At 40.5% G+C, this 27540-nt stretch overlaps 1 protein-coding gene across 3 annotated transcripts in view; it reads left to right on the top strand.

The window, feature by feature from the left end:
* Window positions 1–27540, top strand: part of sptbn1 (spectrin, beta, non-erythrocytic 1) — a 114676-nt gene that overhangs the window by 62825 nt on the left and 24311 nt on the right. For all 3 annotated transcript variants that reach the window (XM_017721911.2, XM_017721912.2, XM_037545588.1), the window contains 12 exons: window positions 10369–10520; window positions 19194–19367; window positions 19748–19839; window positions 19952–20032; window positions 20158–20273; window positions 20357–20469; window positions 20753–20940; window positions 21053–21170; window positions 21370–21528; window positions 22785–23087; window positions 24766–24919; window positions 26969–27420. In XM_017721911.2, the coding sequence (XP_017577400.1) occupies window positions 10369–10520; window positions 19194–19367; window positions 19748–19839; window positions 19952–20032; window positions 20158–20273; window positions 20357–20469; window positions 20753–20940; window positions 21053–21170; window positions 21370–21528; window positions 22785–23087; window positions 24766–24919; window positions 26969–27420 (2102 nt within the window). The remainder of the gene's footprint in view (window positions 1–10368; window positions 10521–19193; window positions 19368–19747; window positions 19840–19951; window positions 20033–20157; window positions 20274–20356; window positions 20470–20752; window positions 20941–21052; window positions 21171–21369; window positions 21529–22784; window positions 23088–24765; window positions 24920–26968; window positions 27421–27540) is intronic.

Raw genomic sequence — 27540 nt, 5'->3', positions numbered from 1 at the left:
TTCATTCTCCTGCAGAGTTACCATTTTGGAGATGCATGGTTTTGTTCCAACAGTAATGATAAGTTATTATATGGGTCGTTCTGCCCAATTGGGTCAAAGTCAGAATTCAAAACACTCAAGACTTTTAACTGCCTTGGACTTTAGACTAAAATCCTTTTTGCTTTGAGTGATCCTAAAACTTAATTATATTTATTTAAATAAAATAAATTATTAAACATTCCATTTTGTCACTAACAAAACGATCAGAACTCTACCGAAACTTGAAAATGTTTCAGTGGTGACTTTATAGCTAGCAAATGTTTCAGTGGTGACTATATAGGTAGCAAATGTTTCAGTGGTGACTATATAGCTAGCAAATGTTTCAGTGGTGACTATATAGATAGTGACAGTTTTGAGCAGAAATCAAAATGCTAGTCAGTAATATGACTAGAGAACACGGCTCTTATTCACACACATAATTTTTTCAATTAAACATAGTTACTTGCAGAAAATATGGGTCTCGGGAATGACACTTCGAAAGTACTTACAACTGATTTGGGACACATTTACTTCAAAACAATTGGATCTAAATACCATGTGCCCATGAGGGACAGGGATGCAGTCTCACCCCCTGCTCTAAAATGAAGGTGTGGGTGTGGCTGAAATGAAGATCCGCCCATATAATAATAAAAAGCTATCACTCTGTGTTTTGGTAGTACCATGAAAACTCGCTACAGCATTTTTTGAACAAAGTTTAAAGGTTTTTATTATTATTATTATTATTATTATTATTTAAACATCAAATAATTTTTTAAAACTTCACTTCAAATGAAATTTAAAAAGGTATTTAAAAACAAAATTTAAAAAACTAAAAATGTAAGTATTTTTTTCAAGTGGGAATTAGGGGTTAGGGGTTTGAGATACATTGCTCAGTAAAAAGAACCTTATGACAAATTTTTATATATTAGACTTAACACTTTCTCAATGAATGCTTTGGGTTTATTATATCATAACATGATCATTGTAAATATGTAAGGTCTAAATACTTTAAACATAATTAACTGTGGGACCACAGTTTGAGCTAATTCAGTAGAACGGTCCATATATAAATGAACAAAAATGCCAAGAGATTCCAATCTTTTGAGCTGAAGTACATGCTTGCTTTATGTGTTGGCCCTACGCTGCACTCACGCTGTTGTCCTTGGGATGGTTTCCTGGAAGTGATGTAATCAGAGTGGTCCACTCATAGGAATCAGATGAAGTGCAGTGAATCACAGGATAGTATTGTGGTCTGCCGGCCACGTCCGTGTGTGTTTCCTGCAGGCAGGGAGGGGAAAGGCCGGAGCAGGCTGACCTCTGATGAGCGTGAAGGACCTCAGCCTAATCAGACTTCCCTTTCCTGCAGCAAACACACCACACTACCACAGCATGGTCATTGACTGAGTGGAGCTTGGAGAAAATACCATACTGTGATTATATTGCTACGTTTTGTGACTTTAATGTACCTTTTCAAATTTTAAGAACACATTGAGGAACCCCTGATGTGACATGGCTGTAGGTTGGCCTGCATTATTTTTGGCCAAAATGATTTGTTTGCTGGATGCCTTGTTTCAACCAGCTTGGTTAGAGGCTTGTTTATGTATTGCAGTCTTCTGCGGTATCAGTATTGGAAAAACCAATGTCGTGATAACCATTAAACCTGCACAATGTAAGATTTAAAGATTTGGAGACCTCTCTGGTGGAAATGTGTAACTGCACACAATGTGGTCAAGGACGTTTTAGAACATCGGTTGTGCTTCACACCCATTTGCTGTGTGGATGAATCTGATGATGAGAAAAAATAAACACATTGGGCTTTAAACAATGTTAACCACAGGGTACGATAGTGATACGAATTGTGAAAATCCCATTCATCAGAGAAATCGCAGACTTCCTAATATGGACATGACACCGAATACAGAATGATGAGACGACTTCAGAGGTCTGTTTACAGCTTCCTAATATCTTACTTGTATTAAAAACTAGTGTATTAGAATTGTTTTATACATTTATCTGCAACCAGTCTGTTTTTATTTTATGTAAAACACTGATGCCAATGTTTTTGACAGTGATTGAATGCTAGTGAATTGTGAAGCTGTCTCCCACACAGGACCTTCCCTGTGAAATGTGCCATGCTAATTTAGCTTCATCTTCCCCCACTTTTCCTTTTTTATATACTCTTTCTAGCTGAGCAGTAATGCAGCTTTGTCTCTGGATTGCTGGCTAGGGTGTGGTTTGTTTGGGTGGCAGAAATGTCAATAAATCAATAGGCTGTGTCCTGTTATAGCCATGTTGAGACACCTCAAGTCCATCTGGCTCACGTCTAATTTTTGTTTCCTGTTTCAAACAAAGGACAAAGAGTAAAAATGATCAGAACCTCAGGGGTCGAGGTCAGCCAGCAATGAGCAACCTTATCACTCATCTCATCTACATAAAGATGCTGTTAAGATTAATCAGCTCAGTATGTCTCTCTTAAACAGCCCATATACTTGTATTTTTCTTTTATTATATTGTTTTTCTTGTCATATAGTTATAATGTTTGTGTGGTTACCAAAAATAGTCTGAATTTACTACACATACTACATTGAACTCCTTTATTTCAAAAAAGGGAGGAAAAACGTATGTGAAAATGATATGGGCCCTTTAAATGATGTTAAATAAGTGACACATTGATTACAGAACATTGTTAGTAGCATCATAGCATATAATGTAATTATACAAGTATATAGAAACTATAAACTAAACAGACTCAGCATTCTACATTTGATGGATCTTAGACCTTATCAGAAATCTAGACATTACTATTGATTTGCTCTGAACAGGCTCCGTTGCCTAAAGGCCTCCAAATTGACCATCAGTTAGAGGCACCTCTGTTTTTCTGTTCTTTTTATTCCAGTTCATGTTTTTTCCATCCTTCCATCTACATAGCAGCTCTTTTAGTCAATGTAAATATAATAAACAAGTATTTATAGCATGGGAAGAGTTTATAAGAGCATAAGATGTGTTTATTGTAAAAGGACCCTAACCGCTCAGCTGTTCTAGTTCTAATGGCGTTAAGTTGGAGAGAGAGGGAGCGAGAGAGGGCTGTGTTTACCTAACGATAAGACCAGATGCTGCTGCATTCCAGCAGCCGTCCCCGGGGTTCGTGACGGTAGCTGAGGGGAGGAACACTGCCGCCATTGTTCCTCTACCCACAGTCCCACGGGGGAGTCTGCAGGCCCCGCTAATATGTAGCATTAGTGGCATCGGTAGTGATGTTCGACTTACAATGAAGCCACAGTGTGGCATTCATACTGAAGCTGGGGAATGAGATACCCAGTTAGCAAAATTAGTTTGGCCCACTCGTGGACCGCATCCTTGTGTTTGTTCTGGCCCAGTATACAGCTGGGTGCTCGGCCCAGATCTGGTCTACACACCATACTAGTAGAAGTAATGGATGTGGACCAAATCTGTCTCAGCTACCTGGTTGGTTCACAATATTCATGCCAGAATTGGTCCACAGTTATGCATACAACACAAAACTGTATGAAGTTGTCCTGGAACTGGCCTGCATGCCTGTATCTGCCTGGTAGTCAACCAACACTCATGTATGAAAGCCAGAATCAGCCCAGAACTGTCTGCTCTCTGGAGACAGTCTAATGTTATGTAGCCTATATAGCGAAAAGCATAGTCTCAGCTAACCTCAGCTAAAGTCTGTCAGCTGAGACATTTTTCCAAAGTTTTGCCTCTTAGTTTTGCACTAGAGCTACAAGGCTAATAAAGCTTTTAGCATTAGCATTGTGCAAAATTAATTATTAAGTGACCCTTATAGTCACCTCTGCAATCTAACCCATCTGTGCAGTGAAACACCACATACACACTAATGAAGACATGCACTAGGGGGGCAGTGAGCACACTTGACCGGAGTGGTGAGCAGCCCTAGCCTCAATGCCCAGGGAGTAGTTGGGGGCTGGGTGTCTTGCTCAAGGGCACCTCAGTCACGTTCACAAGGCTGGGTCCCTAACTTCCAGCCCACAGCTGCCCCAAGATTAGGCATGATTTAAATGCCTAAATCATGACACAAGCCCTGAGTAATCTTATATAGACTCACTTATGTGGTTTCTATAACTGCGCTCAGCATTTTGAAGACGTACGGTGAAAAAAAGTGCTTTAGTAGTTTCAAAAACTGGGTGAATCTTGAGAAATATTTGTCCGATCACTGATAAAATGTGCAGATGATGTTGTTATAAGAATACAGAACATGACTAAAAGCATGTTCTACTGCAGCATGTTAAACTGTAGAAAAGATGCATGTTGAATTTTACCGTTTGTTAGACTGTTCCTGTTCTTCATTGAGTAAATTGTGTAAATTCTAGGGTGTCGACATTGAATAGCACTCTGGCATGTCGTGTGGCTCCTGTTTAGATTGGCAACAGGAGGATGAGGGACCTGGTGTATCTCTGACAAACAGTGAGTGTATTCTAAGTGTCATGCGGAACAGGACAGACCGGCACCGTTGTGGTCGGAGTTTCCAACAGCAGAATAATACATTAGGGTCTAATTTGTGAGCGCCTCTTCATTTTATTGCAGTGCAGTACGACACTACATCATCGTTAGTGTTATTACATTAGTGTTCGTGGCAATTATTTGGGCTGTGTGGGTTTGTTTTAGTGCTTTGTCAGGACAGAAATACCAGGACTAGCAAAGATTTTTCACAAAAGCTGCATGTCGTTTTTTTTTTTTTACACTGAACTGACATATAGAATTATTTTCGGTCCCTGAGGTTAAGGTCTTGGAAATGTCTTATTACATTTAGATACATGGAACATAAAATTATTACCTACAGGTACTTACATAAACAGTAAAAGTAAAAAGCAAAAGTCATTTATGTAATTTTGAGTTAAAACGGTCATTATTCCTGAGGAGATTTGTATGAGGAAGGAGAAAGTCCAAATAAAATAAGGGGAAACCATGAGTTTCTAAAACTGGACTTCAAAAAATAAGTACTTAAAGCTTTCATCTTTGAGAGAGAGGATAAAACCACGCTCAACCCTTGCTTCTGATCTGAAAAATCTGAAGGATGTCTGAAAGGATGTGTAGCTGTCAAGAAGTTGTTGCTCAGAAAAGGACAAAGAAAAAAAACAGAAAGAAAAGAGATGCTGGTGTTCTAAGAACAATGGACTGACCACCCCAGGGTCAAGACCTCAGTGTCACTGAATGTGTTTGTGATTATTTGGATTATGAGATGCGGAAAATTCGACCAACATCTAAGACTGAACTTCGGGGGTGTGGAAAATATCCCTGCAGGTATCTTGGGTGGACACTCTAAATACTGAAAAAGTATACATTAGAGTATAATGTTCTATTAAATGATGCTGAAAAATAAATACCTCGATCTTAAAGGCTCTTTTGACTAGAAAAGAAATAAATGAGTGGGCACTTTTATTATTCTGCTGCTGTAGTGGTCCCCAGGTGTGGTCATGGAGATCTACCACCCTGCAGAGTTTAGCTTCAACCCTAATCTGACACACCTGATCCAGATAATGGAATTCCTTCAACTGTGTCTGAATGTTAGAGCCAGGTGTTTTGGATCTGAGCTCTTTAGGGTGGTAGATCTCCAGGGCTGTATACACAATATTATTACATATGGATACTCGTGTGGAATATATGTGGGACATTTGTATGAGCTGTGTCCCGTCATTGTGTAAAACAAGTGTTTGTGTGGGTCCAAGGTGGGAGGGTTGGAGTGACAGAGAGAGATGAGTCGGAGTTGGTCTGGTTCATACACTGACTGGTCTGCAGCTGTGATGCATGTGCTCCCACAGGGTGCAGGGTGCTGGAACATTTGGAACGTGTTGACATATATAAGAAAGAGAGAGACGCAGGCTCAGCACTTTTCAGACTGTGTGCATATTCCGGATTTATATGACGAATGAAGTCATGATGTTGTACCTCAGTCCCTCATTTATTTTCATGGCCTCTTATTGACGCATCAGTCCTCATTCTGGCATGCATAGCTCACCGCGCCAGTCTCTGTGCTGGAAGCCTTTTGTTTAGGAAATACTGCTTACAGTGCAGGTGGGAAAAGGCTTCTGGAAAATGAACTCGCAGTGCACCAGAACATGTTTTACGATTAAACTGCATCCATTGCAAAACAAATGAGATTGCCCACGTGAGTGCATGTGAGAAAGCCAGTTGTGTTTAACTGGAATATTTGGGTGTTGATTTTTTTTAAAGGGCCCATATTGCATTTTTCTTGCATTTTATTTTTTCCTGAAATCCACTTAAAACATTAGACTGTTGTATAAAAACAGTCTGGATCTTTCTGGAAGATTCATTGTTTTTATATTGATATCGCAATTTGAAAGAGTTTTAAGTGGGGAAATGTAACCTTATTAGAGAGGGCTTGTGAACTGCCTGTAGATGAATTTGACCAATCAGAAATAACCCATCTGTTGTGACATCAAAACCATGACTATATATATATATATATATATATATATATATATATATATATATATATATATATATACACACTGCTCAAAAGGGAACACTCAAATAACACATCCTAGGTCTGAATGAATGAAATATTCTCATTTAATACTTTGTTCTGTACAAAGTTGAATGTGCTGACAACAAAATCACACAAAAAACATCAATGGATCTCCTCCCAGACCTGGACTAAAGCATCCGCCAACTCCTGGACAGTCTGTGGTGCAACGTGGCGTTGGTGGATGTCTCATCTCGGTATCTAATGGCAGTCAGGCTACCTCTGGCGAGCACATGGAGGGCTGTGCGGCCCTCCAAAGAAATGCCACCCCACACCATTACTGACCCACTGCCAAACCGGTCATGCTGAAGGATGTTGCAGACAGCAGATCGCTCTCCACAGCATCTCCAGACTGTGTCACGTCTGTCACATGTGCTCAGTGTGAACCTGCTTTCATCTGTGAAGAGCACAGGGCGCCAGTGGCGAATTTCCCAATCCTGGTGTTCTCTGGCAAATGCCAAGCGTCCTGCACGGTGTTGGGCTGTGAGCACAACCCATTTGTGGACGTTGGGTCCTCATACCATCCTCCACGTCTCCTGGTGTACTGGCCTGTCTCCTGGTAGCGCCTCCAGGCTCTGGACACTACGCTGACAGACACAACAAACCTTCTTGCCACAGCTCGCATTGATGTGCCATCCTGGATGAGCTGCACTACCTGAGCCACTTGTGTGGGTTGTAGAGTCTGTGTCTTGCTACCACGAGTGTGAAAGCACCACCAACATTCAAAAGTGACCAAAACATCAGCCAGAAAGCATCGGTACTGAGAAGTGGTCTGTGGTCCCCACCTGCAGAACCACTCCTTTTTTGAGTGTGTTGATGTGAATGTGGAAACTTAGTTTTTAGTTTTGTAGCAGTAGCAGTTGTAACCTATATACCACAGTATATAAACCGTATACAGTATAGACAATTATTAACGACACATTTATCCAGAAACATATATCCAATAAGCACTTGACAACATATTATAATCGCATAAAGATACAGAAGATGTATGGTTCGTGACTATTTGTCGCAAAAGGGGGGAATGATATAAATTAAAGATTCTCAAAATTAAAATGCCATGTATTATACAGGATAGATCATAAATAAGGCCTAAGCACAAGTGCCCTAAAACAAGCTTCCTCAGTAGGGCGTAAGAGAGAAGACTACTTTATAGGGAGTGAGTGGACTTGTGAACCTTTCAAGGCCAAAAGCCGAGATGGAAAAGTACCGGCATGCGCTTGGCACAATGTTTTTTTAAAAAAAGGATTCAGACAAGACTTGGAGATAATGGTTCAAACAAGACCCTATTTCATAGACATATGAAGGTCAATTTGGATATAATGGTGGTTTTGTGAAACCAGGAGATGACAAAAAAGAGGTGGGGCGATGTCACCCCACCTTTACCGAGGGTATAAAACATGTGTACAAATTCTGTATATTTGGGAGTGTCATCCAACGGCCTTTGGAAAACATTCTCCATGCTCAAGAAATAAAGGACCTGCACTTCTGAATTCTAAAGAGTCTTCTCGTATTTCTTAGTTCGTTCGATTCTTTTTATTTTCTTTCAACAAACAAATTGAATTCGTTTTATTTTACAAACCATAGATAGAACTTAGGCTTGGTGGTCAAACAAGTGTCGAGGAACGACAGTGTCTTGCTAATTGGCAATAATTTCCACCTGTTGTCTATTCCATTTGCACAACAGCTGTGAAATTGATTGTCAATCAGTGCTGCTTCCTAAGTGGACAGTTTGATTTCACAGAAGTTTGATTTACTTGGAGTTATATTGTGTTTTTTTAAGTGTTCCCTTTATTTTCTTGAGCAGTATATATATATATATATATATATATATATATATATATATATATATATATATATATATATTCTATGTTCACATTCTATGTTCAAGCCTCAAGTCAAAAAATCACAGGTATCTTCTCCAATCCATTTGCTTCCCAGTTGCTAAGAACTGCAGCAACAGCACTACTTCAGCTTAAGAGAATGGGCCAAAATTCATTGGTTGTGATGTCACAACCACGATTGATTTAAAAGTTGTTTTTGCAGATTAGTTCCCATATATGGACTGAGGAGGGAATGGTATGCTTAAAACTTTTAACAGTGTTCATGTATAAAACTATTTCAAAAAAAGGAGGGGAGTTTTGTTTTTCCAGAATACAGGCCCTTTTAAAAGAAGAGCAAATGCTCATGCTGTGCTTCTGACTGGCTAGTTACAGTATATTTGCTTTGTTCTGTTTGGAGGCTTGTTTGGCCTCAGCTGTCATCCGTTTGGCCTTGTGCCCTCTGGCCACTCTAGCTGGCAGATATGCTCTTCCTCTGTTTGTTGACTTTCTTTTGTTTTGGGCAGGGTTGTCAGTTACGATGACACCCATCGCTTGCCCTCTCTCTCTTTCTCTCTCTCTCTCTCTCTTTTCCTTTCTCTCTCTCACCACGCCTTAGACAGTCGATAGGTCTGGACAGCTATAGCCATCCTGTCATCCTTCATGCGCAGGGGTCATTCAGGAAAGACGCTGGAGGCGGGAGAACAATTGGACGAGATGCTTACGTCTATGCAGGGATAAGGAATGCAACAACAGGAAAATTGCTAAGATTATAAATAAACTCCTCTGTGCATGCATGCATGTGAACCACCAGGCCAGAGGTGGGGCAGGGCAGGCCAGGATAAACAGGATAGCTGGCTGTCTACCTGTTTAATACGGCAAATGTAGTCTGATTGGCGGAGAAAGTGTCAGCTGCTTCACAAGTTATTGGATAGTGAAGGTAGAAGCCAGAGCCCACGATTGGTTTAGCATCTGGCTGGAGAGCAGTTTGACAGATTGAGAAGATTTCCACCAATTTTGGCAAAATTTGGTAATTCAGTGGCTGAGATGTAAATAATGTTTTTCAGAGTTGTTTGTGAAATTGATTCAGTGGAAATTACAGGCTCAGATTTCTTTATGGCATCAGTGGTTGTGATGTCTATAAACACAAGTACATCAATTTGTTTAGTATATAAAACAACAACAAACCTACTTGTGATTTCTGAGCTTTTTTTTTTTAGGGATGTATGATGAGATCAGAATCTCTTCAGTGTTGATAAATTTGACTGTAGTATTGTTCTCTAGAACAGTAGAGCGTCCAGGTGGCGCTGGGCTACTGTGCTAAAATGACTGCAGTTTATTTGTTTTACTGCATTTGTAACCATCTACATTTCTCTGTAATGCTAGCCTAGATGGATCTAGTCCCATTTTTCACATTTTATGAAATATCTGTGTATCCGCATCAGCCCAAAATTCCCATGTCAGTGGGATTCCTGTATTCCTGTTTTCTGTGGGTGCTGTTTTGCTAAAAAAAACACCTCTCCTCCCTGAATATATTTAAAAAGCAACACATTTTAAGCCTAAAATCTTATCATAAAACTATCCCAGAGCAGTGTCTCAGGTATCGGGCAATATAATCATAACTGCTTTATGTAATAGCTTTATCTGAGGGAGAGGTAAGAGGCATGAAATGTTTCAAAAGTCTGTTTCCCGTCTGGTGAACAGTTCTGACTCAGTATGTTGACATATTTAAAAAATGTGCAGTTCCCCTTCAAGATGGTGGCATTAAGACAGAATGAAGACCTGAACCAGATTATATATCATCTAAAACATGAATATGCACATTGATTAGATGCTACACCAAATTAGTCACTTTACTCAAAATGTATTACTTAAAAGTTATTCATTAAAAGTTACTAACACTAAAAAAAAGTGATGAATGAACTTCCTGGGCTAAATACAAGGATCTGAGAACTCAAGTTCTTTGCATTTTCTAAAGTTTTCCTTGTTCTTGTCCCGTAGATGAACGTGAGGCGGTGCAGAAGAAGACTTTCACGAAATGGGTCAACTCCCACCTGGCCCGAGTCTCCTGCCGCATCACTGACCTGTACATGGACCTGCGGGATGGACGCATGCTCATCAAACTGCTGGAGGTGCTCTCTGGAGAAAGGCTGGTGAGTTTTCCTCTCATACCAGCTCCTCCTTCTTCTGCTGCTTGGAGGAGTCACGCTTCTTGTGGGATCCAGACCATGGTGATTTTAGAACAGAGCTCACAGAGCAACAGAATAAAGCCCATAGAACATATGATTTAATTGTCTTTTAAGTCTTTTGTTGTTTTTTTTTTTCGGTCTCTGCAATTACCTCCGCTCTTCTCAGTCTTTGACGTGCGAGATCCTGTGGCGTCACACTGACGTGCTCTTGGTGTGAATTAAACTCTGATCTCCCTAATAACAGTGCTGTCATTAACGAAAGCAGTCATTAGCAGTTCTCTAAGGGGAGGCCACACTTGCACCAGATGATTGTATACATCATCGATGAATCCCATCCTTTCCTGTTCTTGGCAGAGAGACAGAAGCTTTTGAGGACAGCATTGGCATGTGAACTAGTGACAAATTGCATTCGGGGTAAATGTTAACTCTTAGAAGTGTAGAATTATCAATGTATAAACATACTGATTCACAGTGCTGTGCAAAACTCAAAGACCTCCCTTCATTTGTTCAGTTGCCAGTCAAAATTGACCAATGTGTATACGGTTTTCATTTTTCATTGTCAAGAAAAAAAGCAGAAAACAAATGTTTTACAGAGGCTAAATAATATTATTTTTTTCAGTCTTTACTGTGTCCACTCTTCACCATATTATATCTTCCGTTCTTTTCAGGAGACTCACTTTCAGTTTTTCAAAAAAAAAATCTGCTGGGATATTTTTCCACACCTCCAAAGTTCAGTCTTAGAAGTTGGTTGCTTCTCACCATCCAAGGAATCCCAAACATTTTCAGTAATGTCAAGGTCTGGACTCTGGGGTGGTCAGTCCGTTGTTCTGACAACACCAGCAGCTTCTTTGTAAATTTTCTTTTTTTGTACATTTATATTTTGTCTTTTCTCAGTAACAACTTCTCGACAGCTGCACATCCTTTCAGATCCTTAGCACTGAGTTATCTTCTCTTCTGTGTGTACTATCGATCTCTCAAAGATCTTTAGAAGAGCTTTAAGTGCTGTTATCTGATGGCGAAACTCAATTTTTTCACCTGTTTTTCTTGTGTAGTTGAATTGTTTATATCTAATCTTTTCAGTAATGTCGCCTGAAAAATGAATTACTTGTAATTAATGGTCATTTGAATAGAAATAGATTCATAAAATAAAACAAAATAATAGGCACATAATAGATTCATTCAATAGATAGATACATTATGTCTAAATCCTGTATAGAGAGGTTAGAGTCTGCACTTTTCTGTTTGTTTCAATGTCCAAAAAGTAAAACTGAGAGTTTCTTATTCTACGAAATAAGATACAACAACTATAATAAGTGCACATAGTAACATTTCATGGAACTCAACACTGCTCACAGGCACAGACGTGGAATGTGCTGAAAGTTTGAAATGACACATTAAAGCAGATTTAAAAAGAGCCATTTCAAGACATTCCCCAGGGGTGGTCTGTAAAGGTTGAAAGGAAGGCCTTAATTTGAACTAGTTCTGTAGTGAATGGACCAAATCTGCATGTGGTCAGTCTGGCAGGCTGTCCTAAACCACAGAGATGTGTTTCTCCTGCTTAAAATCAGCGTTCTGTGAAGATAACTGTTGTCCTTGAAATTTTACACAGTACCCAAGAAGAACTCATACATGTGTAACTAATCTGTTACTGTGTTGCTGGAGGGGTTGTGACCTTTTGTTTTGTGCTCTGTCCCTTGTTTAACTGTGTTAGGCTGACAAGGCCTTGCTTAAAGGGCCCACATCATGGAAAACTGAGTTAGCTGTCATTTGTAAACATTGTTAAAATTGTCAAAATGCACCATTCAGTCCATACAGACCATTTCAATTAATTAAATTTGGCACATTTACATATACCTGTCTGTTCGGCCTGTAGCAGTTACTCTCACGTTCATGCAGAAGTTTAAAGGTGTGTCAAGAGGGTCTGCTTTTTGAAAATGGCACTATACCAAGGGTCTTTAATTAAAATTCTGTAAGGTCCATTTAGAGAAAATGTCCTCAAGCAAAGGTCCAGAACATCATAATGTCTAAAATGCATCATGATTCAGTGCCATATACTGTTCAGTGAAGTAGCCTAGTAGGTATATCAATCAATCCTATGCAGTCAAGAACTGAATGCCAGATCAAATAAAGTACAATTCCGTCATATTTCAACAATATTTATTGTAACATTTTATGTAATCTCTTTTTAGAGCACGCCATGTGAAATAACTTCCCTCTGACTCACTTTCTCCTCCGACTGCTGTTTCTCATCTTGTCTCTCTCCTGTGTCTGCATCACTCATTTGAGTCTCAGTGCTCATCGTAATGCACAGGTGTGATTGGCTGAGTAGCGTCATGTGTCATATTTACAACGCATGCGATTGGCCTGTGAGTCTCCCAGGCCATAGCATAAAGGCTAGAAAAGCAACGCTGACTAAAATAGGACCACCCTGTCAAATTTAAACAGTTCTTCATAGTTTATCGGTCATAGGTCCAGGTCCTCGTAGGAGAGCTCCTGGGTTCGGATTCAGACCACGGTCCGCCTAATAGTGACCTCTGCACCATACAAAACACTCTCAGAAATAAAGTATGAAACTGTCACGGGGGCAGTACCCCTTACAAACAAATACAAACGTTTCACCTGGAAAAACTTATTTAAGGTTCAGAGTTGGGCCTTAAAACCACTGCTGTACCTTTGAGGGAATGTTTGTTGTTTGTTATTTAAGTGCTGTAGCAAATAAACAATAATAACTGTATTTAAAGGCTATCAGTTAAGATACAGATAAGTTCACAGGTCAAGATGTACTATGAGCCCTCAAGCTGTGAGGTGTGACCATCGACTAAGAGCTTGCAATTCCACAGTGTGCTGAAAAATAATAAACATTAAAACGTTTCAAAAATAAATGACTTGGCTTGTTGTTACATAATGAACTACACTTACGTTCCATGTACAGATTTACTAATTCGAGTGAGATTTACGAACAACATTTCTTCTTAGGGCTGGCGATACCTGTGACTTCTAAGTGTTAATGATGTTTTTGTTATGTTATGAACATTATATTTAAATTTTTATATTCTTCTGCACGTTGCAGCACCAGTGTATAAGTGTGTTTTCACTCCTAAGAGTGAGCTGAAACTGTTTGAGATGGAGGTGCTGAGTAAATCCGTAATTGTAGACATTCAGGCGTGTGTTTGCACTCTGCCGCCACATGTAACCGTAGTGCGCTCAATTCACACGGACTTTCACTATCGTTCCAAAGGCTCCTGATAAGATATCTTCCTCCCTGGCAAACACAGCTTACAGCAGAGGAAACTGTGCTCAGACACACCCTCAGAGCTGCTCTCCGGTTCTCAACACTTCTCAGCTTGGGCCTTAACTCTCTCTTAATCTGCTGTGTCGGCAGTACATTCAGATACTTTGTCTTTGCCCCCTTTAACTCATTCAAATCTCCAATCTGGTGTGTTTGTAGTAGATTCATGTCTGTGTTGGCCCACAGAAATGGTCCAAAAATGTTACCGGACCCCCAGCAATTCTCCAGAGCCTCCCTAATTAACCAGTCCAGCTGGTAACAATAATAACAATAATAGTAACAATAATAGTTGACTGAAAGTATATAGTATATTTCTGTTCATTTGCTGGTATGAAATGGTCATTTTTACAAAACTCTACAGATTTTTCTGCTGTGGTAGTTCGGGGTCTTTACCCATCAATGAGCGTGATGGCATTTAGAAATCAAATTTTTAAAGGAGAAAAGTAGATGGGTTTAATGCAGTTAAATGTATAGTCTTTTTCAACAGCTGTTGAACCTGTTGCCTTTCTATTGAACGGAAGTTAGTCATGGCTAGTAGATGACACCAAACATAGCGGAGGACATTGGCTTGAACGGGCCGGGTGCTTTGTTTCAGCTTGGCCGCTGGTTACCGTGCAGCCTGCTCTAGCCGAGGACGCTGTCAGCTCACCTGCAAGGGCAGGGTCAGTTTACAAAGCAGCATCTGGTGCAACTTAAGCTGAGGAGGATTCCACTTGTATACACTTACGGGGGGATTTTAGAAAGCAGGATTTCTTGATTAGCTGCATATCTTAAGTCTAAAAACAACCCTGTGCAACAGGTGGAGAGCTAATTGACCTCTCTATTGGACAGTCCTCAGCTTGGGCTTAAGATACTGAGCTGTCTGAGAAATCTTGTTTCAGTGTCCACCCCTGGTCTTCATTCAGCTGTGTCCCTCTTGAGGCCTCTCAGGACTGATATTTGATATTATCATGAGCCATGCCCGCTCACCTGAAGCCGACTAGTTTACACGTGTCTTTTGAATGCGACATTTCCTTCCTCCTTAGGACGCAACCCTTTCTGTACTCATGTTTCACCTCTAACACATTGAGCATTCATCAAATGCTGCCGACACTGACGCTTCAGTTTGAGCCAGTGTAGGTTCAGACTCGCCCTCTCGGCTTGGCTAGACATGAATGCCAAATCTTTTGTTGTATTATATATTTATTCTTTATTTATACAAATGAGGTCCAGTCTTTTTTGAGGTATACACTCAGGAAAAAAGGTACTAAACATGTATTTAACAAATCATTAACTAAATGTAGTATTGCTTTATTATATCATCATCTTTATTATATAAGCATGCATTCTTTTCAGAAGAGTTGCTTTCAGCTTTTCGAAAGAACTCTGCTGATGCATGTGATGTAATATAAGCAGCTTTTATGTCATTTTCTGTTAAATATATATTTCCTGACTTTGAAAAATGAATAAATTCAACTTAATAGCAGTTTTGGCTGGAAATCAAACAAATAAGGGTAATCCTTTCATGTTTGCACAGTATTTTAAATGCGTATAAACGAAAATACAGACTAGATGGCCGAGATTGGCTGAAGAGGATGTCACTCACTTTCTGACACAGGCTGGTTTGACAGATTTGGTGATGTAATGGTTTTAAAGAAAAGTGCTGATGTCACTGTAGCGCTCCATACTGCTCTCTGCCTGCTGTGTGTGTGTGTGCTTGTGATCTGCATCTCAGAGAGCTGCAGTGCCACTGCAGTGTGTGTGTGTGTGTGTGTGTGTGTGTGTCTGTGTGTGTCCGCAGGAGACCTCCTCACACATTCAGCAAGGACCATACCAACCACACCTCTTGGGGGGTGGGGGTGGTGAACACATTAACCCCCTCCTCTTTAGCAGACACCTGCCACCTCACTTGGCACCCGCCTGCTGGATCAGGTGCCGTCTGAGTCTCCTCTCAAAGCATGACGAACTATCTGGTCATGCAGGGACCTGGGCGTCCACCTCCCTTTGCCAGCCTCGTCCATTTTTTTATTCTGTCTTTTCTCAGACTCGGCCGCCACACCTCAGGGCAAAGTCTCCTCACACATCATGTCCCAGTCCACAGAGCTCAAATGCCAGCCGGTTACTCATTTACTAACACAGACAGATTGAGCTCTTTGGTAAATGGGGAATGTCAGGTTATCATCAGTGCTGGGCAATAAAGATCAATGTGATGATATAATCCACTATAATGATATTATAACATTGCAGTGGTATTGAAAAACATTTAGGCACTAATCCATTAAATGCGCAGGACCCGGTTCTGATTTCCGTACCTGATTTCTGGAAAAGGAAATTCTACTGATTTTTACAAACATCTGTGTAATTAAACTGTTAAGATTATATGCATTGCGGTTAATTCAGATATTCAAGTACCTGTAAGAGATGAGTACATGAGGGTGAGTGGACTGGTGTCAAGTGTTCAGAGAGTGTTTTATTTTGAAAACATGTATTTAACAGATAATCAACTAAATGTAGTATTGCTTTATTATATCATCTTTATTATATAAGCATGCATTCTTTTCAGGAGAGTTGCTTTCAGCTTTTCAAAGAAATCTACTGATGTATGTGTTGTAATATAAGCAGCTTTTATGTAATTTTATGTTTAATATATATTTCCTGACTTTGAGTGTGCAGAGAGTATTTTTATTTTTAAAAAGCCAAGAGAAAGTGGTAGTTTTCCTGTTGGATGAGTAGCGGAGGCTGCCTCTTCAGATGTGCACTAAAACTACACTTAACTGTTAAACACAGGATGCTGATGAAGACTCAGTGTGTTTTCTCCTCTGTGGAAGACGTATAAACATGTTAGTTGGTCACAGAAATAGATTTTTCAATCATGTTCTTAACAACGTGTTCATTTTTTAGACCGCTTCTGTTTCAGAGAGGCTGATTTAAATGCTTAGTTGGTGTGAGTTTGAGCAAAACTGCCATTGTACAGTCCTGTTAAAACATAAAACCAGCGTTTATATGAATCGTTAGTTTGTATTTTCTCTGTATGTCTGCACAAAAGCCCAAATAGTGATTTCAGTATTAGAATACTGGCACCTCAGATAGTTAACTTATATCCGTGCATATCCATTCTTAAGGTCATTGGTGGTTCAAACACACCCTTAAATGTATTTTTTAATCTGTTCATGGTACATGGTACATGTAGGATGTTGGAAAGCAGAGCAGCCCCCAGGGAGGTACTGTTCAATCCCTGCCTTGGCAAGCACCTTACACTATACTAATAAGTACTAATGAGTCCTTGGGCAAGATTCCTAACACTGTGTAACTGATCAACTTGTAAGTCGCTCTGGATAAAAGCTTCAGCCAAATGGCATGAATGTAAATGTAATGTAAATACTGCTATTTCATCATCATCAACAGGACAGAAGAACTGGTCATTTTGAATAGCAAGTAAATTAGCTAGATTTGCACTGTAGGCATTGTGACCCCTGAGTTGTTAAGTTTCTCTACAATTTACCATTTCACATCACACAACAGAATGATCTTAACCTTCTGATTATGTGGAAATGTTGAGTTCTTTTTTAAGCTTTCAGCCAGTTTGCATTGTTTTCCATGTAATTACTGAGTAATAGGCCTTAACATGTAATAAGCCTGGGAGTTTCAGGGTTTAATAAAGATTTGCATTTTTAGCATTAGTTTGCACTGAAGCCCTTGTAATTAGTAAATAAGAAGCCTTAGCATGTATTAAGCCTGGAATGTTAAAGGAATAAGTATAGAGGATATATAGATTATATATGAGGATAATATAGCATCGCTCAGCACTACTTCATTTTAATTTCTATAATGCAGCCCAATTGGAGTACTGGCTTTGACAAATATGACAAAATCTCTGATGCACTGACAAGTCATTGGAGATTCACTCTTATTAATCACAACCTTTGAGATTTGTTTCCCATATTTAACGAAAAGTGCACAGAACTTTGTGTGCATAAGTGCAGATTTCCTCTTCCTTTTCTGTGGAAGGTTACTGAAAATCATTGTAACACGCGAGAGACAAACGGATGTACATGCTGAAGTTTTTTTGGGGGGGCTTTTCCAAAACTCGTTGATAGCTGCAAGACAGGGCAATTCTTTACACCAAACCAGGAAACCAGACATATAAGCCAGTCATTGCCAAGGTAAGAACCAGAAAAATACAGGTAACCAAGCGTGAGACTAAACCGAGTAACTCAGTAACAAGAAACTTGGCTTAGAACTGCTGGTGAGGTGCAAACAACTTTGTAAAGGTGCACAAAGACCAGGACTCTTTATACAGACTGGAGTTAAACAACTAAACTAGACCAGGCCCAGGAGATAAGAGACGCACATGAAGTGGGTAGGGACAGCCAGCCATGGTGGAGCTGTAGTTTTATAGCATAATGATTCTTGATGACAGTCATAAAAAATAGATTAGGCCTGACCCTGGACTAATAAACATTGCAATTATGAATCATAAATAGCTTTGCAATTTGGTCCAAGACTAGACTTTATCCATGCATGGGAAACCATACATTTGAATCACATACAAAATCAAACCTAAGTTTATTTCATTTACAGTCAAAACAGCCAGTTTGTTATTCATTAGTCATGGGCTCAACATCATTGAAGGCAAAAGGTGGACACGCTACCAAAGAATTCTATTATAATTAGCTTTTGAGGCTTCGGTTTTTTACTGATAGTCAAAAGTGAATAACTTCTTAATAGCTGTAAGCGAAACAAATGAAGGGTATTCTTATGCTTTTGTTGCACTGTAAGAACATGCAAAGGTGAACTAGATGAGTTGACCTTTCCACTTTATACACATAAGTCGTTTGTTGAACAGGACGTTTCCTCCAGAGTGACTCAATCCATCTTGGGCTTTGACACCTTGCTTTTCCTGTGAGGGCCACTTTCCTCCATCACAGGTGTCAGAAAAGGAACACAGCGCCACTGCGTCCCAGAGGTCCGGAGTGTACATCATTAACTCCGCTGAGCTGGGCCTTTCAGCTCCAGTTCCCTGTTCCTGCTGAGAGGGAACTGGACGCTGCCGGCTTTTCTGTTAACCCGCGCAGCTCTGTCGGCCAGTGCACCTGCGTGAACTCGTGTTATTTGTCATTTGGGAGTTACACTTTGGCTTTCTATTTCAAGCAAGACAAATTTCATTCGAGACAGATCTGCAGTTTCCATAGGAACACTGAACTCCATGACCCAAAGCACTGCTTGATGATCTTTGTAACTGTACTGTATCTCAAGGGGGAGCAGAGCCAGCTGCAACACTTGAATCCAGTTGGACCTCAAAATATCGCTCAGAGGAGCTTTTGTGGTGTGATGACATTAGTCATGATTCTACTGTCTACTGTCCACAGCCCAAGCCCACGAAGGGCCGCATGAGGATCCACTGCTTGGAGAATGTGGATAAAGCCCTGCAGTTCCTCAAGGAACAGCGGGTCCACCTGGAGAACATGGGCTCCCATGACATCGTCGACGGCAACCACCGCCTTACGCTTGGCCTCATCTGGACCATTATCCTCCGCTTCCAGGTAATCTGTCAGTCCACTGGGTTTGCATTGTCTTTGATGTTTCACCTGCTCTGTGCTGTGATCCTGTTATCTACCTAGTGATTTACCACCCTGCAGAGTTTAGATCCCTACCTATATATACCTCACATGATCTAGCTAATGACTGTAATCATGAAACCCTGATTGACTTCATCATTTGCATTAGCCTTAGGTAAGAAAGGGGGGGCTACATGTTAAACTCTGCAAGGAGGCCCAGTGACCAGAACTATACTCTGAATTATCAAAGCAAATCAAATCCAAGCTGTGCATGTAAACGGAGTGTACTAGCTGTTTCCAGTAAAATGGCCAGGTAGTGGACCATACTGAGTCTTGACAAACCAAGTCTGTTCTGTGCGAAACAGATCCAAGACATCAGCGTTGAGACAGAAGACAATAAAGAGAAGCGGTCAGCCAAGGACGCTCTGCTCCTGTGGTGTCAGATGAAGACAGCAGGGTGAGTGGACGCCCACAAAGGCCCACAGCTGTTTGCGTTCAGACCTCATGTCAGGGAAACTACGGAACATATGAGACATAATAAGCTAATATGTTTTTGGCTTTCTTTACAGCTATCCAAATGTCAACATCCACAACTTCACCACGAGCTGGCGTGACGGAATGGCTTTCAATGCCCTAATTCACAAACACAGGTATAGACTCATTGCAGTCTTGGTTAGACAGGATACTAATTTCAGTTCACTGCTCTGTCTGTCCACATTGTCTCCCTCTTCTGTGTTATTTGGCTGTCCTTCAAACACTTCTCTCATGTTGACAGGCCAGACCTGATTGACTTTGACAAGCTGAAGAAGTCCAACGCTCATTACAACCTGCAGAATGCTTTCAACTTGGCCGAGCAGCACCTGGGACTGACCAAACTGCTGGACCCTGAGGGTGAGAGTTTTCTCTGGTCCAAAGCTTCGTATCAGCTTGTTAATGAAAAACAGTGTAGTAAACTGATGTGATTTGCTTTTTAGACATCAGCGTGGATCATCCCGATGAGAAGTCAGTCATCACCTATGTTGTTACATACTACCATTACTTCTCCAAGATGAAGGCCCTGAAAGTGGAGGGCAAGCGTATCGGCAAAGTGAGTTTTAAGTAATTGGCCTTGCTCTTGCTTCTGGGTGGGTCTCCCTCTGTCCCAACATTCAGCACATTGCTAGCCAACATGGGCATCTGTAAACTGGTATAACATAATTCTCCTCCAAGCATATTGAGCTACCCAACCTCCAAGCTTGGTTGCATTGTGCAATGGGAGAGACCTAACTAGCGGGCAAAATTGGCCACAATTAAATTGGGGAGAAAAATTAGGTATTAATCCAAATAAACATACAAATAAATAAAAATGAAAGAGTTGTTTGTATTTCTAGGTGCTTGACAACGCCATTGAAACAGAGAAGATGATTGAGAAATATGAGTCTCTGGCCTCCGACCTGCTGGAGTGGATTGAGCAGACCATCATCATCCTCAACAACCGCAAGTTTGCTAATTCACTGGTAGGAGTCCAGCAGCAGCTCCAGGCTTTCAACACCTATCGTACTGTGGAGAAACCCCCGAAGTAAGTAGGACAACCTTCATTCTTGACTGTCCAGCACAAATAGATTGAAACTGAATTAGAGCGAATTTACTTTGTTGACACCACATGCTCTTGTTTTTCCCTCTTTGTCCAGGTTCACTGAGAAGGGCAACCTTGAAGTCCTCCTGTTCACAATTCAGAGCAAGATGAGAGCCAACAACCAGAAAGTGTACATGCCCAGAGAGGGCAAACTCATCTCAGACATTAACAAGGTGAGACACAGCCTCTGTGAAACACCCTCCAGCCTCTGGCAGCTGACATGATGCTGTTAAGTCAGACCCTGTGAAGGATTTGAGTGTAGCTTGTATTTACAAGGCTGAGTGTATTTTAAAAGACATCAGCAGTTCTATTCTAAGTTGGTGCTAACTGGGAGTAAAAATAAGTTTAATTTTATGAACATGTGTGTGGTAGGCGTGGGAGCGTCTGGAGAAGGCGGAGCACGAGCGAGAGCTGGCTCTGAGGAATGAGCTGATTCGCCAAGAGAAGCTGGAGCAGCTGGCACGTCGTTTTGACCGCAAGGCTGCCATGAGAGAAACCTGGCTTAGCGAGAACCAGCGACTGGTCTCACAGGTAACCGTAACTCACATCATATCACACCATGACAAGTACAGTCACTTATGCCGAGTCCTCTAGCACTCCTGGCTGTTCATGTTCAGTTAATGAGTGTTCTCTTTTTCTTGGTTATATCCAATACATGATGTGTTGGAAGGTGACTCAGGACTGGGCAATAAAAATATAATAATTATTGTTATTAAGCATGCCTCTCTTAGCTAAGTAGCAGTTTCATTGATTTTCCTACCTGTGTTTCATATGCACATATGCGCCAGTACAAAGTTTGAACACACATGCTTATAGAACAGATTTTTTAAATTATCCACATTTTATAATGTTAATAAATGCATCAAAGCTCTGAGATTGTATGGAATTTATTCAGTCAGAAATATTGGCCTGTTTAGACCCCACCCTCAAGTGTACATTCCACTCATTAATGTTTAATGAAAAGCAGATGGTGATTGTGGCTTTAACTAAAAGTTGTTTTAAAAAATCTTGTCTACATGTGATTTTTTGTTTGTTTGGGACATAAATTCCTAAATATGCATTGATTAGATTTTTTATATTTGTCTTAAAAACAACTTTAACACTTCTATGTGTAAGCTTATAGGTCAAAGTGTCTTAAAGAAAACTGAAAAATATACTATCAGTTTTGTCCAGTCGTTTGACTGCCAATGTATGTTTATCGCATTGCCAAATATTTTTGTATATTAAACCAGGATGAGCTTTTTTGTGTACAAAATACTGTTTGAGTTTAAAATGAATCACCAGCAAATGCACGTAATAGTGAGTAATTTGTCCAGTGATGTGGAAAATCACTGTAAATGTAATAAGATTTATGCTCATATCACTTAGACTTCATTGAAATAGATGAATCAGCTGAAAGGACTGGCCTGAAGACCTTCACAGTACACATATATATTAGTAATTGTGCCTCCTACACAGTTGACTCAGCTATCAGTGTGGTGCAGTTGCAATGTGATTGCATGTTGTTATAAGATCAGTGAAGAGGAAATTGGAGGTAGCATTTGAGACTTTTTTGCACCTCCTGGTGGTCATAATGAAGAAATGTTACGAGTACAAACATAAACATAAACATTACTGATCGGTTGGATCTTTCAGTGATGTCTCTCCTTCAAACATATGTTTGTCTCTTAGAAGTCTAGAATTACTGCTGTTGTAATAATGTGATGGTTACATTTTTCATTTCAGAGTGCCCCTTTAAGAACGCTCTTCTTTGAAATGCTAAGTTTATGCTCCCTCTCCTTCTGCAGGACAACTTTGGCTTCGACCTGCAGGCGGTGGAGGCGGCTACCAAGAAGCATGAGGCCATCGAGACAGACATTGCAGCATATGAGGAGCGCGTGCAGGCCGTGGTGGCCGTGGCACGCGAGCTGGAGGCTGAAAACTACCATGACATCAAGCGCATCACCGCCCGTAAGGACAACGTCCTGCGCCTCTGGGATTACCTGCTGGAGCTGCTGAAGGCGCGCAGACAGAGGCTGGAGATGAACCTGGGCCTGCAGCGCGTCTTCCAGGAGATGCTGTACATCATGGACTGGATGGATGAGATGAAGGTGAAGCAGGGAGGGAGGGGAAAGAGAGGGAGAGAGTGGGTGAGAGGAAAGAGGTAGGAGTTTTGCAAGAAAGAGGACAGGCAGAAGTGCAGTGTAGAGAGATGAGGTGATCGTGAGAGCAGGAAAGAAGAGAGCGTGAGCGGAGCAAGAAGAAATTTCTAGAAAGGAGCGCCGCTGAAAAATGGTGCGTCGTGCACTAAGATTTTGCTTGCTGTCATCATTTATGTCAAGTAGAGTCTGAAATGTGAGGTGTGCCAGTAGAGTTATTTAAATTAGTAACGTTTTATTTGCTAGCAGTGAAAACTAGAGATGGCACTGATGGCATCGGGCTGAATCCTGTTAGAAGTCTATCTTGGAATGGCACTAACTCACATGATGCTATTAGCTGTGTATTTCTTGTGGGTTAGTAGAGTGATTTGAATAGTTCCAGTATGATGTCCTACTTTTACGTGCTCAACTTGAGAAGTATTTCAATTAAAATGAGCTCATTTTAAAAGATTCATAGTTTTTAAAAAAGTCTTTTTTGTGTCAAGAGCAGTGATGACATCTTTATTCAGCCCAGTCTGATAACAGTTCTAGCAAACAGGCTTTTATACTGTGTATTTCCCATGCAGCTACTGTATATCCGCTAAGGATTATGTCAGGGCAGTGGATATTCTGTTGTATACATATACAAGCAGAGGTTACTGAGGACAATAGACATTCTGTTGTAAGGCAGGAAACACCTGCAATCAATATTTGAGGTAAACATCTGCTAGCCACGTGATCAGTCATTGATAAGCTCTGCAATTTCAAAATAAAGAAAAATAGAAATGAAATAACAAAAGCTAAAGATATAAAAAGGAACAAAAACTATTCAACATGAGAAACATTGGATCAATATTGGGCGATACTGAAAGTTTATTTTGGGTATTGGTATTAGAAGAGAAGCAATTGGTCTCATGTCAACTCTAATAAAACATTTTTCTATGACGTGATTCTTGAAGAATTGATTCAATGAATCATAAAATTTGATTCAATTATTTAGATATGATTCAGATTTCACTGAAGTTCACTGAATACACAAAATATTACACAGTAGTATAATAAAGAAAACACAAAGAGTTTTTATTTTTTTGTATTTATTTTTGGCCAAATAAAATTGCCTGGCCCTTTTTTTAAGTGTAAAATCTCTTTCCAGAATTAAGCTTCATGGATTGTTCCTTACTGTTTTGTTGTGTGTCTGTTCCACCACTAAGGAAATAGTTACTCTAGTCTACGTTTGTGTATTTAGTGAATTTTAAAGCTAATTCTAAATTGTATCAAATTAAATTAAGACAATTGTAGTGATACATAAAATTCAAAATTCAGTTTGCAACAAAATCCATACTTTATAATATCTTGATTGAATGCTCTAGCCATGAGCTAAATAGTTTGCCCCAAGCTATCACAACAGCCTCAAGCTGACATCTATGACAAGTCATAACACAGTGATACATTATGATGTTCTTTTATACAGTTTGAAACAATACATTGTATCTTAAAACTAAGAGAATTTGATAATTGTGAATGTGAGATTTTTTCACAGATTGAATCGTTTTCTAAAAAATCAGTAGCAAGCCCCTTGCCTTGATGTTGAGCTGTGAACTTCCTGTAAGCTGTATGTAGTGACCGCTCTTATTTCTAATTTTGTCAACAGATGCTGCTGCTGTCTCAGGATTATGGGAAACACTTATTGGGAGTGGAGGATCTGCTGCAGAAGCACGCGCTGGTAGAGGCTGACATCGGCATCCAGGCTGACCGGGTCCGGGCCGTCAACGCCAACGCCCAGAAATTTGCCGTCAGCGGCGATGGTGAGGAGAGACAACTTATAAATCTCATAAAATGTAGTTATACTGCAATCCTGGAAATTTATTGCAAAGAAGCAGAACTTTAGGCAAGGAGTTTAGATCTGGTCCAGGTGCAGATAATAGGGTCTTTAACCTACCATCATCTTCCATCTGTTTCTTTCATTCGCTTTCTCGCTCTCACATATTCACTTTCTTTTATTCTGCCTTTACTTTTGAGAATCCCTCAAAGGTCTGGAGTTATCACTGTATGAATATAAATACACAGTTATGTAATTGATTACACTAATACGTAGTGAATTATATTTACACTCAGTTTACATTTTGTGTACTAGTTACTAGTTACTCTTTCTTCATGTCCATTTTATTTGTTTCTGCTAAGGGTTTGAGTCTTTAACTTCACAATGATTCAATCTGATTATGATTCTTCACTAAACGTCAATTATTGATAAAGTCTCATATTCCTTTACATTTTATTTGGGTTTGAATCAGTTTACTATATTTGGGTACGATTCAGATATATACAAAACTGTGACTGAAGAAAGACTGATTCTGCAGATTAAAAAAGTCATAGAATGTCTGAAAATGTCAACATTTTTCTAGGATAAGTGGGTTGAAGTCTAAAGAGTGGGTTGAAAACAGTCATTATATATATTAAATTAATCCAGATTAGTCTGCCAGCCTAACATATGCAGTGTCAAAGGTTGTTCTCTGGACAGAAACTGACCACAGACAGGACAGCTGAACCAGTAATGCAAGCAAATAATCTCAAAGTATATATGCATGTTTGAATTGATCTGTTTGAAGAAATTAGACATTAATTATGGGACATGGGACAACATTATAGAAATGAAACTTGTATATAACTTAAAGTAGTCAGTGTACAGCTTGTATAGCAGTATAGATTTACTGTCCTCTGACAATAACACACACCCATTAATGTCTAAATAGCCAGCAACACAAATGAGTACACTTCACAGTGAACATGTCCAAATTGTGTCCAATTGTGTCAGTGTGCCTCCCTAACACCCTGAAGCTGAGCTATAGCACGGTGGCTGAGGTCATACAGTGGTTATCCAGGACAGGTTCCATTTAGAACAGGCCTCACCAGGGTTGACCAAAGAAGTTGAGCCAACGTGTTCAGCGTCATATCCAGAGGTTGGCCTCAAAATTAGATGCATGAGTGCTGCTAGCATTGCTGCAGAGGTTGAAGAAGTGGGAGGTCAGCCTGTCAGTGCTCAGACCACATGCCGCACAATGCATCAACTCAGTCTGCATGGCTGTCATCCCAGAAGTAAGCCTTTTCTGAAAGAAGAAAGGCCGCAAACAGTTTACTGAAGACAAGCGGTCCAGGAACATGAATTACTAGAACCATGTCCTGTGGTCTGACGAGACCAAGATAAACTTGTTTCCAACATGTATCCTTATTCCTTGTATCCAGCATGTGTGGTGGCGCCCTGGTGAGGAGTACCAAGACAACTGTCTAGAGTCAAGCATGGTGGTGGTAGCATCATGGTCTGGAGATGCATGCAGTTCATTGAGGGAAACATGAATTCCACCGTGTACTGTGACATTCTTAAGCAGAGTATGATCCCCTCCCTTCGGAAACTGTGCTGCATGGCAGTTTTCCAACTTGATAACGACCCCTCAAGGGGGAGGAGGAGGAGTGCAAGATGTCTTCACATCCACCAGTTCCATGATGTCATCATGGATGAGTGGAAGAGGATTCCAGTAGCAACCTGTGCAGCTCTGGTGAATTCCATGCCCAAGAGGGATAAGATGCTAGATAATAATGTTGGTCACACAAAATATTGACGCTTTAAACACAATTTGGACATGTTCACTGTGAAGTGTACTCACTTGTGTTGCAAGCTATTTAGCCATTAATGGCTGTGTGTTGAGTTCTTTTCAGAGGACAGTAAATCTATACTGCTATGATGAATTATAACATTCCAAATATCTTTATTATATTTTATTATATATATATTTATATACATTTTTACCCCTGTTCATCTTTTCCACAAACTCATCTCTCTCTTTTTCTCATCCTTCCAGGCTATAAGCCGTGTGACCCGCAGGTGATCCTTGACCGCGTGGCTCACCTGGAGTTTTGTTATCAGGAGCTGACCCAGCTAGCGGCAGAGCGGCGGGCGCGGCTTGAGGAATCCCGACGACTGTGGAAGTTCTTCTGGGAGATGGCAGAGGAGGAAGGCTGGATCAGGGAGAAGGAGCAGATTCTGTCCTCAGACGACGTTGGCAAGGACCTGACTGGAGCTGTGCGGCTGCTGAGTCAGCATCGCGCCCTGGAGGATGAAATGAGCGGTCGGGCCGGTCACCTTCAACACACAGTGCGCGAGGGCCTGGCCATGGCTGACGCTGGCCACTTCGGAGAGGACCGCATCCGTGAGCGTGTGGCTGAGGTGCAGGCCCAGTGGGCAGCACTGGAGCGGCTAGCTGCTGTCCGGAAGGCCCGTTTGGAGGAAGCCTGTGGCCTGCACCAGTTCCAGGTTAGACAGATTTTAAACACCATGATATTTTGGTCCTACACAATTTTTTTTATTATTCATTCGTGTTGTTTATTTATTTGTTATTCATACAACTCATTCATTCTCAAAAATATGTCTTGA

The sequence above is a fragment of the Pygocentrus nattereri genome, chromosome 15 (genome assembly GCF_015220715.1).
Source record: "Pygocentrus nattereri isolate fPygNat1 chromosome 15, fPygNat1.pri, whole genome shotgun sequence".
Taxonomy (NCBI): Eukaryota; Metazoa; Chordata; class Actinopteri; order Characiformes; family Serrasalmidae; genus Pygocentrus; species Pygocentrus nattereri.
Note: the sequence above shows the minus strand (reverse complement) of the source record. Positions and strands in the feature narration are given on the sequence as shown.